We start from the raw sequence: 15169 nt of genomic DNA, 5'->3' as shown, positions 1-15169 counted from the left end.
GGGGGGGGGAGAAGCGAGGCTATGCCCTCTGGAGGAATTTGACTCACACTTGCACGATCACACAGTCCTTTGAAGCTGTGGGGGCAGCCCACCACTGCATGATCAGATGCAACTGCGAGCACGGGGTTTTTTTTGCTGTTTGTTTCCGATTCACTTAAACAAGGAATCAATCGCATCTCAGCACTGAGGGCTACCTATGGAGTGTGTGATGATGTGCATACTGAGAAGGGGGGGAAAAACAATGGCACAGAGTCAGGATGGCCTGATCAGACCATCCCCACACCATGAGAGCACGCGGGAGCAATCAGACACAGGAAAGTCCGTCCGTGGCCTGCCGCAATTTGTTAATTACCGTATTCCCCCCCCGTGTCTTTTAACTCCACTTCTGCAGTGGAGCAGAACAGGTTGCCGACAGCTGCGGGGTGCCTCCCAGATGTTGTGGTCTGATTGCGCCCTTTAAATCCGCCCAGCATTTGCATCTATGTTGGGTCTAGTTGCACGTATGATCGCAGCCTCAGAGAGTTGGCCAGATCAGAGGTGGAACACAGGAGAGGCAGTTCTTTAGCTAGATGGGTCCTCAGTCACAAATGGCTTTAAAGATTTTTTTTTTTAATGAGTTGTAGATGATCCTATGAATCTTGTTTTAGCGGACTTTAAATGTTTCCCGATGATCTCTGTATAGCCACTTTTATTGTTGTCTTATTATAAGCATGAAGAAGAATGTACTCATATAACGTAGTTTAGACTGATCAAATATATTTTTAAGCTAACTGCAAGCATTATTGAAGACCGCCACCTCTTGGGTTTTTAGGGGTTTTGCTTTACTTTCTCCCCTAGTTTGTAGTTTCCCTTCTCTTATTTCTTTGTAGTTTGTAGAAAATAGCATAAATTAAAAATAAAAAAAAAAAACCCCCCCGGGGGGGGGGGGGGGGATGGGGGGCTCAAAAAAACCCCAAAAACCAATGGCTTTAAAGATATGAACCAGCATCTTGAATTGAATCCCAAAGCAAATAGCCAACACATATAATTGTTTTAGCTTGGGTTTAACATCTTCACAGCAGAAGGAGGAGAATGGATTTATACCCCGCCCTTCACTTGAAGTCTCAGAGCGGCTTACAAACTCCTTTCCCTCCCCCTCCCCCTCCCCACAACAGAAACCCTGTGAGGTGGGTGGGGCTGAGAGAGCTCTGACGGAAACTGCTCTTTTTCAAGGACAGCTCTTGTCAGAGCTTGTGACTGGCCCAAGGTCACATCAGCAGGTGCAAGTGGAGAAGTGGGGAATCAAACCCGGTTCTCCCAGGATGATGGGACCAAACCTCCAAGCTCTGGTTAATAAACTAGCAGCTAGAATAGAATAGAATAGAATAGAATAGAATAGAATAGAATAGAATAGAATAGAATAGAATCTTCCATCTTGAAGTAGACTGCGTTGCAACAGTGCACTCTTGACATTATGGAGGCATGGGTAAGCAATGCATGTTCAGCTCAGCAAAATCCTACTAGAAAGCTCATTTTCACAGTGAGTAGATCTGAAAAACCTCACAGCTCACAACTGCCTCAACCTGTTCTTCCAGCAACACGCGATCTAAGGAAACTCGTAAGCTCTTCACTGAATTTGTCAACTCAACTGTCACATCGTCTAGTATGCACAAGTCAGCTCCCTCCAGGACCTGTGCTTTCCTGCCCAGAAGCACCTCCATCTTGCCTGGATTCAGCTTGAGCCTTGACCACAACAACTAGCCGCTGGCCTAGAACAGAAATGGTAGTCCTGGGCACTCATTCAAAGAAATATAGAGGTTGATGTCATTAGCCTACTGATGGAACTGACAAGAAAGTTCCATGCTATTTGATCCAAAGGCTCTCATATAAATTATGTAAACCATGCAAGCTGAACAATATTAGCAAGCGAATCAACCCCTGGATAACTGCCATGCTACCTTGGACTTGCCTAGGGACCAACCAGAGGGGAGGTCTCCTGAGTGAACAATGCAAACATCATTGAACCAAGTTTTGAGTCCAGTGGCACCTTTAAGACCTACAAAGTTTGAATCCGGGTATGAGCTTTGTTGCTCTTCAAGGTGCCCCTGGACTCAAACTTGGCTCTACGGCTTCAGACCAACACGGTTACCCACCTGAATCTATTGTTGAACCAGTTGGCCAGTGTGTGTAAAGGGAAAGCCAAACACAGCCACATTTGATTGCTGAAGCACAAACATCTAAGAAATGAGAGGATTAGTCAAAAGGAAGCTAAAGGAAGGGGTCAAGACTCTTCAGGATTCTTGCAGAATATTCACCAATCACTAAGACCGCCACAGATGAGCAAGCCTACCCTAAAAACTAAGAGGACCTGGGCACAGGGAACCAGCAAGAACAAGGAAGCCTTCAAAGCGTGGAAATCTTGCCCAAATGCAGGAAACAAGGAGGAGCACAGGCCCACTACTAATGCTACTAGCAGGGCTATTTTTGGGCAGGAACGCACAGGAACGGAGTTCCGGCTGGCTCCCGAGTTGGCCACGCCCAGCAGGAACTCATTAGCATAATAGGCCACACCCAACACCAGAAACTCATTAGGATTGGCTACATTAGGGGTGTGTGGCCTAACATGCAAAGGAGTTCCTGCGATAAAAAAAGCCCTGGGTTTTGACAACAAACAAGGTGAACAGAATAAGAAGCAAAAGGTGGGTGTGGCTGGATGAGCACACTTCTGCGAACATGGGGTGTGTGGCCTAATATGCTAATGAGCTGTGCTGTCAGGGGTGTGTCCTAATAAGCAAATGAGTTCCTGCTGTTGGGTGTGGCCTATTATGCTAATGAGCTCCTGCTGGGCCTTTTCTACAGAAAAAGCCCTGGCTACTAGCAGACATGCAGTCTGACTGAAACGTTTTCTGTACTTTATAACCCACCCACAAAACAAACAAAGAAGAGTCCCCTAGGAAACGATGGGGCTCCGGCTGCACTGAGGTACCTGGAGGTATAACAGAGACAGACTTGCCCCCATCGCTTCACTCAAGTAGGTCTCAGTGGCACTTGCCAGGCCAGCTGGTATTGATTTTGTATTGTGGACTGGAGGGATGCCTATACAAGAGGAATAGCCTCTGATTTCTTCACAGTTTTCCCCACGGTCTCCCAAGGAGGACTCATAAGAGGGAAAGGGATGCAGGGAAAGGGATGCAACCCCCCATTCAGAATTTCCCTAAAAGATTTAGGATTCTTTCATCTGTGAATGGAGAAGAGTTTCTAGTTACACTTTAAGGATTTGCTCCTGCTGCCACTAAAGTGCAATATGAATTTGTATCCAAATACGTGGTCAACCACATGTTCCAGAGCCACTGGCTCTCCCAGAGATTTCATGGCCTGGACTAGTAGAGGCACGATGTTTTTGCCACCTGCTGTGCCACTCACCAAAGCAACTCCATACCCACAATCGGTCACTGAAGATCTTGACTACTGGGTTAACAACTACTTGTCAAAACCAAAAACTGCCAGATCTGCTGAGTGCACATATCCACACGCTTTGGTTGTAGGCCTCCCATTTACCCACCTGGGTAGTGAATTACCAGCCCCTATCCCCAATTTCCTGGTCCCCAAGGAACTGAGGAGAGGAAGAAAAAACAGGCTTCATGTAGTGATAGTTCTAGGAATTTCCCCCAGCTTCTGTGCTAAAAAACTAGAGGAGGCAACCCCAAATGGCACCTGGAACTGACATCAAATGCTCCCCAAACTCCACCCTCCCCAGGCACCAATGCTCCCCAAATCTCCCAGCATTTGCCGAGGCGATGCTGGGAACTCTAGAAGGTTGTGAGATGGAGCTAGGCCAGAGGAGACCTGTCTGCTCCCTTGGATTGCAGTGGGCCTCTGCAGGCAGGCAGGCAGGCAGGCAGACATGCTTACCCGGGCAGAACGTATCAAGGTCCAGTTTTGGTGCTGAAGAGAGGGTTGGTGAGCCAAGCTCTGATTCCGGGATTCGTGGGCTCTCAACAAACTTTGCCTTCCTCAGTGGAGCTTTAGGAGAGAGAGAGAGAAAGGGCACGAGTAAAAGAACAGCAGCGTACAGAAGGTTTTTCACTAAACAACAATCCGAGTCAGACCCAGATCAAGATTCTTCCAGCTTTTTCAAAAATGCCAAAAGGTAATAGCATTCTTCAGGAAAGAGATAGACCACTTGGAAAAGAGGCACATTCCTACTAACACAGCTCTATCAAAATGTTTTCCCAATGTATTCTGCAAAATCTCTGGCACAGAAAAAAAGTGCAGTCAGTGAAAGTAAAAACACACGAGCTTTGGCCACACAGCCATTTTTTTTCACAGGCAAGTTATGCTAGACTCTCTTGCCTGTGCACATGCAAATGTGATGAGAATGACTGAGGCACATCACTTGCATCCTACACATGAATTGGTTTAACGCTCTATGTGCTCTTGCAAACATGCACTTGTCATTAGTATATATATATTTTGGGGCCTTTTGGCGTTTTGGAGTTGATGCTTTAAATTAAGTCTATCCATCCATCCGACTGACTTATAGACCACTCTCCCCAAAACGGGCTCAATGTGGGGGAGGGGAAGGAATGGAGGAAGCCAGGCTTGATGACAGACCGTTTCTTTCTTCAACCAGAGGCCTGGCGGGACATCTCTGTCTTACAGGACCAGTGGAGCTGCACTAAGCCCCCACAGGGCACGGATGTCATTAAGCAGAAGGTTCCACCAGGCCAGGGCCAAAAAGACCCTGGCTCTGGTCGAGGGAAATGATCCAGTCTTTCGGGCCAGGGGACAGCAGGAGGGTTTTCTCCATGGAGTGTAATGCTCTTCAGGGTGTATACCAGGAGAGGCAGTCCCGTAGGTACATTGGTCCCAGACCATTTAGGGCCTTAAAGGTTAGCACCAGAACCTTTAACATGATCTGGTATTCAACCTGGAGCCAGTGCAGGACCCGGGCCACTGCATGCTGGACCAGCTGTACTTTCCGGGTCAGTCTCAAGGGATGCCCTGCATAGAGCGAGTTGCAGTAGTCTAGCCTGGAGGTGACCGCTGCATGGACTACGGTGGCCGGGTCAGGGCGAGACAGGAAGCGGGACAGTTGCCTGATCTGGAGCAGCTGGGTAAACGCCAGTCTGGCAACATTTGTTTATTTATTTAATTTTTAAACAAATTTTTCAGGTTACAAACTTTAACAAAAACCAAACCAAAATCTTACATATCTTTTCCAAAATTTAAAACAAATGTATCGTCACTTTAAACTTATACTATTACAACAAACTGAAAATATACCATTTCTTGAAACAGAGGGTTGTTAAGTATAATATTGTTTTCTGCCATATAACTGATTAAAGGAAACCACACAGCCAAACCTTTTTATTGTAACTCTCTGAAGGAAGGTACAAGGTCTGAAACGCTGGTTTGCTCAAAATAAAAAATTCCCAGATTTTTGAAAGCCATTGTTGAATTGTAGGTATGTTTCTTTATCCATTTTTTGCTATAACTGTTTTTGCTGCTGTTAACAGAACTAAAATGAGTTCCAATTTTTGTATTTCTTTTCTAAAGTAAAGGTAAAGGGTTCCCTTGCTCAGAAGCTAGTCAAATCCAACTCTAGGAGGCGGTGCTCATCTCCGTTTCCAAGCTGAAGAGCCAGCACTGTCCGAAGACATTTCCGTGGTCATGTGGCCAGCATGACTAAATGCAGAGGCACACGGAACACTGTTACCTTCCCACTGAAGCGTTACCTATTTATCTACTTGCAATTTCTTGCTTTCGAACTGCTAGGCTGGCAGGAGCTGGGGCAAGAGACAGGAGCTCACTCCATCACACAACACTCGAGTCTCGAACGGCTGAGCTATTGACCTTCCAATCTGCAGTTCAGGGTCTTAACCTCTGAGTTACCACTCTCTTTTCTAGGGTATATCCATTTATTCAAGATAATTGTTTCTGGTGCAAAAGATAAGTCAACCCCTGTTATGACTTTCAGATGTCTGTTTCCAAACTTCCTGAATAAATTCACACTGCCATCAACAGTGTATGAAGTCTGCTTTTTGTCCGCAATTGTTTCTGCAATACAGACTGAAGTCCTTTTTAATTTGATGCAAAGTGGTAGGTGGTATATACCATGTAGTTAATACTTTTAGTGTTTGTAATCTTATTGTAATCCACCCCTCAGATCTCTAGGAATTTCCTAGCCTGGCTGTCTGATGAGGCTTTACAAATAACTGAGATTAGAATTTCAACAGCCAATCCATATGCAAAAGAACCTCCTCAGGAAACTTCCTCCATTAGCATGTACATAGCCTGGGGAACTCCTACAAGATAATGACGCAGCCCTATCCCACCTTCCTGAGTAGATATAAATTACCTGCCTACCATTTTCCTTCTCACCTTGACACACAGAGTACTTCACCTTTCTGTGTTATACCACTGAGGACACCAGTAACAGCTCCTGGTTAAACGTCAGGTCCTACAATGCCAAGACCAGCCATACATCCCGGAAAATCTACAACATGAACTCCAGCCGTGAAAGCCTTTGACAATATATTGAAAAACATACTTGCCGTGAAAGCCTTTGACAACATATTGAAAAACATACTCTCTGTTCTCTAGCACATATGCTCCCCTCTGGTGTTTGGCATCACCCCTGATCAGGGGGCGCCTGCTGCTTACTTTTCACAGCTTATTCCCCTCAACTATGCTCGCTCATTTTAATGGCCTGCTATCAGCAGTCCTGTCTGGGAGATTTGCAAACATTCCCTATCATGAAAGACTCTGCACATGTAGAGGAAGGAAACCTAAATCGGTAGCTCATACTTTACTCCACCATTTCCCGTGCTGACGCCACACACCCCAACAATCTGCACACTTCAAATTCAGAGGGTTCCAAGAGGACCAGAATGAAACTCCGGAGCTGCTGAACATAATGAGCACATGGCTGGCAACAATTTTACAATGTGAAGAAGGTGACCCTCCAATCATACTGAAAACACATAGAACAGGTGCTCAAAATAATCCAAACAGAAAATATCCAAGAGATATACTAGTGACTTTTGCAGACTTGAGTAAAAGCAGCAGTCCAGAAAATAGCACAAGAAAAAGGACATTTATTATACCGGGAACAACAGATCACAGTCTTCCCTGATTTACCAATGGAAGCTCTACAGATCTGCCAGAAACTGAAAACGACTACCCAAAAACTTACAGAAGAAAAAATCTACTACAGATGGAGCTCCCCAGGAAAGCTTACAGTAAAACACCAAGGCAAGTTGTATCATGCCACAGATGAAGATAGCGGAACACGCCTTTTACAGGACTTAAACTTAGTACCAATGCCGGAAAAAACTAAGAAAACTACCAAAAGAAGACTTTCTATGACTTTATCACCTTTTAAAGCTAGTAAAGTTCCAATTAGAGCTCCTATCAACAAAGCAGGAAAATAAAGAGAAGACAAAAGGACTCGACCAAGAGACAACATTGTCAGGTTGTGTTTAAGTATAAGAAATATGTATATAAGCTTTGGCTTTTAATAATAATATTGACTTTTGTTTAATGCATGAGGGAAAGTGGGTAAGGGAAAGGGGATTGAGTACAGATAGTGATCCACAAAAGTAACAAGTTAAAAAGTTAGGGATTAGAATAGCATAGTCTACAGGTCAAAGACAGGAGAACATTTGACCAAGAAGGAGAGGGATAGAGACTAGATAGAATCTAAAATAGTTGGAGAATAACCATTTTCTAGTTCAAAATTAGAATTAGATATAATAGATAGGGTTACGTATTTCAGGGAAAGTTATAGAGTAGGATATGAAAAAGGTACAGAGTACTTAGGAACAAAGGTTAGAGAATATTTGAGCAGAAAAAAAGTTTGTTTTATTTAAGTGAAAATAAACTAAGGATTCACCTTTAAGGACTTAAATTGTGAAACATCAAAGTAATAATGTATAAAGGTCTATCTTGGAACGTCAGAGGGATGAATAACAGAATTAAACATTATTAAACACAAATCTTAAAATCTAAACCAGATATCGTCTTTGTACAAGAGACCCATTTTAGAAAAGAATCTGATCCAATCTTAGCTACAACATGGTATAATCAGCAATTTACATCCCCAGGGTCCACAAAAGCCAGAGGTACAGCGATTTTAATAGGAAAAAGTGTCTGTTTTGTGCATAAAAAAACTTTGAAAGACCTGATGGGTAGATATGTATTTACAAAAGGAGAGCTGAATGGCAACATGATTACACTTGTTTCATTGTATGCACCAAATTCAAACCAAATCCAATTTCTTAGAGACACATTAGAAAAGTTAAGAACATTTCAAGAAGGAGATACGCTGATAGGGGGAGATTTCAATTATGTTATGAACACAAAATTCGACAAATCAAAAACAAAGAAAACACACGGCTCTGACACAGAATTACAAAAAATAATTAGACAACACGGACTTTTTGATATTTGGAGAATCAAACACTCATCTGAGAGAGACTATACTTATTTTTCCTCGAGATTTAACTCATACATGAGAACTGATTATATTTTAGGAACACACAAATTGTTAACAAAAATAAAAGATGTAGAAATTAATCTTAAGATCTGGTCTGATCATGCCCCATTGTCATGCACCATACAATTCAACCAAGAATCAAAGACAACAAAAAAATGGGTTTTAAATAAGTCAATTTTATTAAGACCAGAGATACAACATCAAACCACTGAGCATAAAGAAAAAGTTTTAGAAATTAATAAAGCCGAAGATACTTCACACCAAAATAATTGGGACACTTTAAAAACTGTATTAAGGGGTCATTTAATTTCAATTGCCTCTTAACTAAAAAAAGGAAAAGAAGAAACCCATAAGCACATTGCAACAAAGGATAATAAACTTGGAAAAAAGACATAAAGAAACAGGTAGTAAAACAATCCTTAATCAACTAATAGCAGAAGGAAAAATACTAGAAACTACAATTATGAATAAAATTCAAAAAGACCTTTTATATATTAACCAACAACATTGGAAAAAATCCCCCAAAACTTTAGGCTTCTGGTCAGCAACAATCAGAAATAATTTTAATACCAAAACCTATGAGAGATTTAACATCAGCTGCATCATACCGACCAATCACACTCTTAAATACAGACTCAAAATTTTTACCAAAAATAATAGCAAATAGGTTAAAAAATATCTACCACCCAAGTGGGAGTTGAGATGGGCGTGATTAAGTCTCGGAAGAGGCTTGTGTCACGCTTTGAGCCCCTCCCCTGAAGCGGGCGAATGCACAGCAGCACTACAGAAGCCGATCGAGCTGGAATACCAGCATAAATCCGTCATCAGCCGATCTCTTGAAGAAGGGGAACAGTGAGTGTTTGAAAAGAAGTAATGCGAAACCCAGTATAAACGTCCCAGATAACAAAAACGCTTTGCTTACCGAGACTTTGTTGTAACGAGATTTGAGCTTAGCGGTTGAGCAGATATCAAGTAGAAGATTCCAGGGGGTGGTTGCAGAAGAAAAAAGACGCAATTTAAGCCTTTTAAAGTGGAAAAACGTAAATTTGTTGAACATTCCTGCGGCGAGCTTGAGATAAGCGCATGACTAGAAACGAAACTAACGAAGACTAGCGCGAGAAGAGACTGGTCGGGGTTGCACTGAAAAGTTGCCGACAGGAAGTAAGATCACCAAGTCAGACTCCTAGAGGGGATTCGGCAAACTGGAAGAAGATCGGATGAAGTAAGAGGTGCACCGGAAAGGAGTGGAAGCGCATAGACGGGACCCGGAAAGACAGAAAACGACCTACTCTTCCCAGAAAACCATAGAGAACTTGCGCCCGACATTTTAAGGAGGACCTAACTTAAACTTTTAACAACTTTTAAACTGACAGAAGAAAGGCGAAAAGACAGTGATCTACTCAAGCGCATATAAGGTTCTGGACAAGATAATTACATGGTTATTTGGAGCTTAGAAAACAAGCTTCAAAACGGAGACTAGAAGAGCAAGAGCTGGTTCAGTTGCTTCAGCAGCCTCATCACTAAGACCAATAATATTGTGGAGCCCCAAATACCAGTCTGCAGCCTGCTCTCTCAGCTTCAACCCAATGTAGTCTACGTGGTGTTCATCCAAGGGGAAGGTAGGTCCCCAATAAGAACATAAGAGATGGCCCATCCAGTCCAACACTCTGTCACACAGTGGCCAGAAAGACCAGGGGCCATCAGGAGGTCCAGCAGTGGGGCCAGGTGTTGCCAGTGGCGCGGTAGTATCACCCCTCCATTAGGTATCAATCACCTCTGCTTCCTTAAGTCTGTATAGTGTGCATGAATGTTTAATTATTGTTTGTGCGCTTGAGAATATTTAGTAAAGAAATCCTTATTTTGGCCACCCAGCCTCTTTGTCTTTTCCTGGGTTCTTGGGAATTCTAACTCTGGTATACACAGGTCAGATCCTATAGATAAGACAACTGCATATTAATAATTATAATTCCCCATCTTTATTAAATAATAGAGCAATTTGGCTAACAATGTTTTACTCTCTCTAGTAGTCCCAGAGGGAGCAAAACACTTGTGGAGAAAGGGGAGGGGGGACCCAAGGCAACAGAGACAAACGAGTGACAAAAATGACAGTGCAGAAGTGTGGTCTTCTGTGTGGCAAATAGCTTCCCCTGGGCATTTTTGTTTGGGATAATAACATGGTGGGGTTTTAAAGCTGAAGCTGCTGTTGCATGTGCACCAAGGTCCAATCTGGAGCAGAAAACAGCATGTGGAAAGACATAAAATACAAATCATGTATGACTGTGACCAAGTTCGCAGATTGGGTCTGGAGTCCCCACCTTCTCAACTCCATCTCACAGAAGTCAGCCATGGGACCCTCTCCATGCAAAGCAGCCTACCAAGGAGCCACCAATAGACCAATCTGGTGTATCAAAGCTGCACACCTTGTTCAGCAAGAACTGTTACGATCATGTCACCCCTCAGCCATTGTTTCTCCAAGCTAAAGAGCCACAAGCGCTTTAACCTTTCCAACCCTTTTATCATTCGAGTTGCCCTTTTCTGCACTTTCTCCAAAGCTATAATATCCTTTTTAAGGTGTGGTGACCAGAACTGTACACAGTATTCTAAATGAGGTCGCACCATTGATTTATACAGAGACATTATGATATTGGCTGATCTGTTTCCAATACCCTTCCTAATAATCCCCAGCATAGCACTGGCCTCTAAGAAATTTGCGCACTTGCAGCAGGAAGGCTAGTTTCTTTAAGTGCAGTCAATGAAAAACACTGAACTACTTGTACCGTTATTCTCAGCCTATCTTTCCCACTGGCCTTTTTACAAAATCTCTTATGTGGAGAAATGACACATTCAAAATATTTCATTTATAGACAAGACCAGGTTATATAGATTATGGTTGTTGTTTTTAAAATTCCCACTCCCTTATGTAAAGAGTCCCTTATGTAAAGTATCAAAGTGTAACTCTAAGGGTGCGTTCAGACGGGGCGTTTCAGCCGGCATAAACTGTACCGGTTGGAACCGGTGCAGTTTATGTCGTCTGAAACACGATCACACTTACCTCCTGTCTGTGGAGCCCATCGCTGTATGCCCGTTCACATGCAGCGGGCGTCGGCATTTGTTTTTTAAAAAAACTCAGTTTGAGCATGCGCATAGGCAGCCATCCACAGAATGGCGATCTTTGCGCATGCGCAAAAAAACCCGTCTTACATTTAAACTTTAAAGGTAAGGACTTACCTTTAAAGTTTAAAGACCAAACTGGCCTCCCTGAAGTCCCGGACTCCTCCAAAACGTTAAACTAAGGACCTTTTCTTTTCTTTTTTTGAACAAATGCCAGGGCGAAGCTTCGCCCAAGCGCATATCGCCGACCTTTTTAAAAAAATGGTGGGTGAAAATCGGAAGCCTCAGGCTTCCCAACGGAAATGGCTCTGCAACGTTGGAGAGCCATCAGACGGGGGTAAAGCGATCACAACCGTTGTACTCAGGATACCACCACTTGGGGACCTAGTGGCAGAATACAACGGTGTAAAGCTCTTTGCAACAGTTAGGGACGGAAGGCAGATGTTCGCCGTGTGAACGCCGGTAAGTACACCGATTCCAACTGGCACCTATTCCGTTGCAAATGCCCCGTCTGAACGCACCCTAAATGTCGTTTCTTTGCTTCAGACTTCTGGATATTCAGTCCCTTCATAGTTGGCTCTGGGCTTGTGTGTCGTTTGCCTTGATTCTTGGAATGAATGGAAAGAAGCAAAAGCAAGACGACAGGAAGACAAAGCGCAACGGAGGGATTTTGTATGGTCTTGGTGCCTTTACTGTTTTGTCAAGGATCTGTGCGGTTTATTTTTTCCGCCCCAACATATTACTGGCCCTATTTTTAGACTCGAGGCAGGTAACAACATTTATGTGCTTTCACCAGAGAACGTTGCCTGGCAGATTGCATTTAGCAACAAAACACATGGTGCATGCCCTTAGTTACTGAAAATCAAATGTTTCAGCTAAAATTAACTTCCACATTTGAAGAATTTCACACTGGCATGGATCTGTAAATGTCTCTCTCCGCATCGAGCGATCACATTTTCATTTATTTATTTACGTTATTTAAAGAGTGCCTTTCTCGCTTGGACTCAAGGCGGGTTACAACGCAAAGAGTGAATCCCATGGACAGGATGTGACATTCAAGGAATGGTTGTAAAGCCATCCAGTGGTCTGAAAACAGAACTGAAGTAAACGATTAACATGATGGAAAGTACTCGGTTCGATACATCATGACTCAGACAACGACATAAGGAACATGCGTTTACTCAGTACTTCCCACTACAAAGACAAACGGCCAAGTGGCCAACAATATACGTATCCAAGGGAACTCCCCTGGATCCCATTGGGGGGTTTGAATCTCCCACCAAGGTTTCTATTGGTTCCCATATTGGACCTTAGGAGCCTAGCCTCTATTGTTCTTTAGGGATCAAGCTCTGCACGCCTGGACACCGCCCGGTGGCAGTTCCCAGGACACAACACATGACACATTAAATTATGTAAAAATTACACAGCGAGATCCTAGTTTCGCACATAGTAGCACAGGCCACAGTCGGTAACAATTTATCCACGTAATTTTGTGAAGCATTTAGTATGCTGCATAGAAAAGCCCTCTTGAAAAATTCAGTTTTGCATTGTTTGCAGAAAGCCAGAAGAGTGGGACCCATCCGACCCCGTCAGGCAGGCCATTCCCAAGGTGGAGGATCCCAAACCCATGCTCAGCTAAAGCTCCAGTGTATAAAGGTAAAAGGTAAAAGGTTCCCTTGCTCGAAAGCCAGTCAAATCCGACTCTAGGGTTGCGGTGCTCATCTCCGTTTCAAAGCCGAAGAGCCAGCGCTGTTTCCGTGGTCATGTGGCCGGCATGACTAAACACCAAGGCGCACGGAACGCTGTTCCCTTCCCACCGAAGTGATCCCTATTTATTTCCTTGCAATTTCTTGCTTTTTAACTGCTAGGTTGGCGGGAGCTGGAACTAGAGACGGGAGCTCACCCCATCATGCGGCACACCCGGGTCTTGAACAGCTGAACTACCGACCTTCCACAGCCTGCAGTTCAGCGTCTTAACCACTTGAGCCACCGCAGCTCCAGGGTACAGCAGCAGTGAAAAAGGCGAACTCCATGCTAAGAATTATTAGGAAAGGGACTGAAAGTAAAATGGCCAGTATTGTAATACGCTTGCATAAAGCTGTGATACAGGGTCATTTGGAAAACTGTCCCCAGTCCTGGCTGCCATATCTCGAAAAGGATACTGCAGAGCCTGAAAAAATACAAATAAGGGCAACCAAGACGATTAGGGGGCTTGAGCACCTTTCCTAAAAGGCAAGTCTACAGAGCCTGGGCCCTTTCAGTCTAGAAAAAGATGGCAAATGGGATATGTGGTTGGAGCTTTAAAAAATTACACGAGGTGGAGAAACTGAATGGAGGGAGCGTTTTCTCCCTCTCCCATAATACTAGAGCTCAGGGGGCACCCAATGAAGTAGTTGACAAATATATTTAGAATAGACAAAAGGAACTACTTCTTTACTCAACGAGTAATTAAACTGTGGAATTCACTCCATATACAGAGGCAGGGCTTTTTTGGCAGAAAAAGCCCAGCAGGAACTCATGAGCATAATAGGCCACACCCAACAGCAGAAACTCATTAGCATATTAGGCCACACCCATGACAATACAGCTCATTCGCATATTAGGCCGCACCTCCATATTTCCAGAAGTGTGGTCATCCAGCCACACCCACCTTTTGCTTCTTATTCTGTTGACCTTGTTTGTTGTCAAAACCCAGGGCCTTTTTTGTAGCAGGCACTCCTTTGCATGTTAGGCCACACACCCCTAATGTAGCCAATCCTAATGAGTCCCTGCTATTGGGTGTGGCCTATTATGCTAATGAGTTCCTGCTGGGTGTGGCCAACTCGGGAGCCAGCCGGAACTCCGTTCCTGTGCGTTCCTGCCCAAAAATAGCCCTGTCAGAGGTAGGAAACTGCTTGATACCAGCACTGGAAGGCGGCAGCAGAGAAAGGTCGCATCCTTTATGCCCTTTTTGTTCAGAACAACGGGTTGGCTGCTGTGTGAGACAGGATGTTGGACTAGATGGACCAGTGGTCTGATCCAGCACACTCTGCTCACGTTCTTACAGTGCAGGTCCCAGAACACCTACGTTTCCAAGATGGAGGCGGTCACCCATTTGCTTGGCTCCAAACCCACAAGCAAAAGCAGGTTAGCGAGTATAGCAAGCCTTCACACTTAACAAGCATTACCTAGAAGCTGGCATCTAAGCCTGGACAAACCTCACAACTCTCTCAACAATGAATCAACAATTTTAATCTTCCTGTGCGATAAAAACTTGTCCATCAGAATGGGCAGCCAATAAGAACACAAGAGAAGCCAGTGTTGGATCAAGTCCATCCAGTCCAACACTCGGTCACATGGTGGCCAATCAGATAGAGGATCATAAAACTGGCCAACAAACTAGTCAGACAGAGAAGGGTATGCAAACGAGATTCTGAAACTTGATGCAACAAGAGAACAGGGTGAGGCTCCCTTATTATATACCATCTGAAATGTACTGCTGACAGGGGGGATGAAGTGCCATCTTTAGAATAAAAGAGAGCTAGTCAACTTAGTTGACGAAACTTGAAAAAATCCAGTCAAGACAAGCTATTGACTCAA

General features: G+C 43.9%; 1 protein-coding gene across 1 annotated transcript in view; it reads right to left on the bottom strand.

Annotated features, from left to right (window-relative positions):
• The window catches only part of TANC2 (tetratricopeptide repeat, ankyrin repeat and coiled-coil containing 2), a 378694-nt gene that overhangs the window by 182276 nt on the left and 181249 nt on the right, over positions 1-15169 (bottom strand). Inside the window, exon 4 of the mRNA XM_015424928.1 lies at positions 3892-4002. Within this exon, the coding sequence (XP_015280414.1) occupies positions 3892-4002 (111 nt within the window). The remainder of the gene's footprint in view (positions 1-3891; positions 4003-15169) is intronic.

The sequence above is a fragment of the Gekko japonicus genome, unplaced genomic scaffold (genome assembly GCF_001447785.1).
Source record: "Gekko japonicus isolate JY-2015 unplaced genomic scaffold, Gekko_japonicus_V1.1 scaffold1630, whole genome shotgun sequence".
NCBI classification, from domain to species: Eukaryota; Metazoa; Chordata; class Lepidosauria; order Squamata; family Gekkonidae; genus Gekko; species Gekko japonicus.
This window is presented reverse-complemented; position numbering and strand designations above follow the sequence as displayed.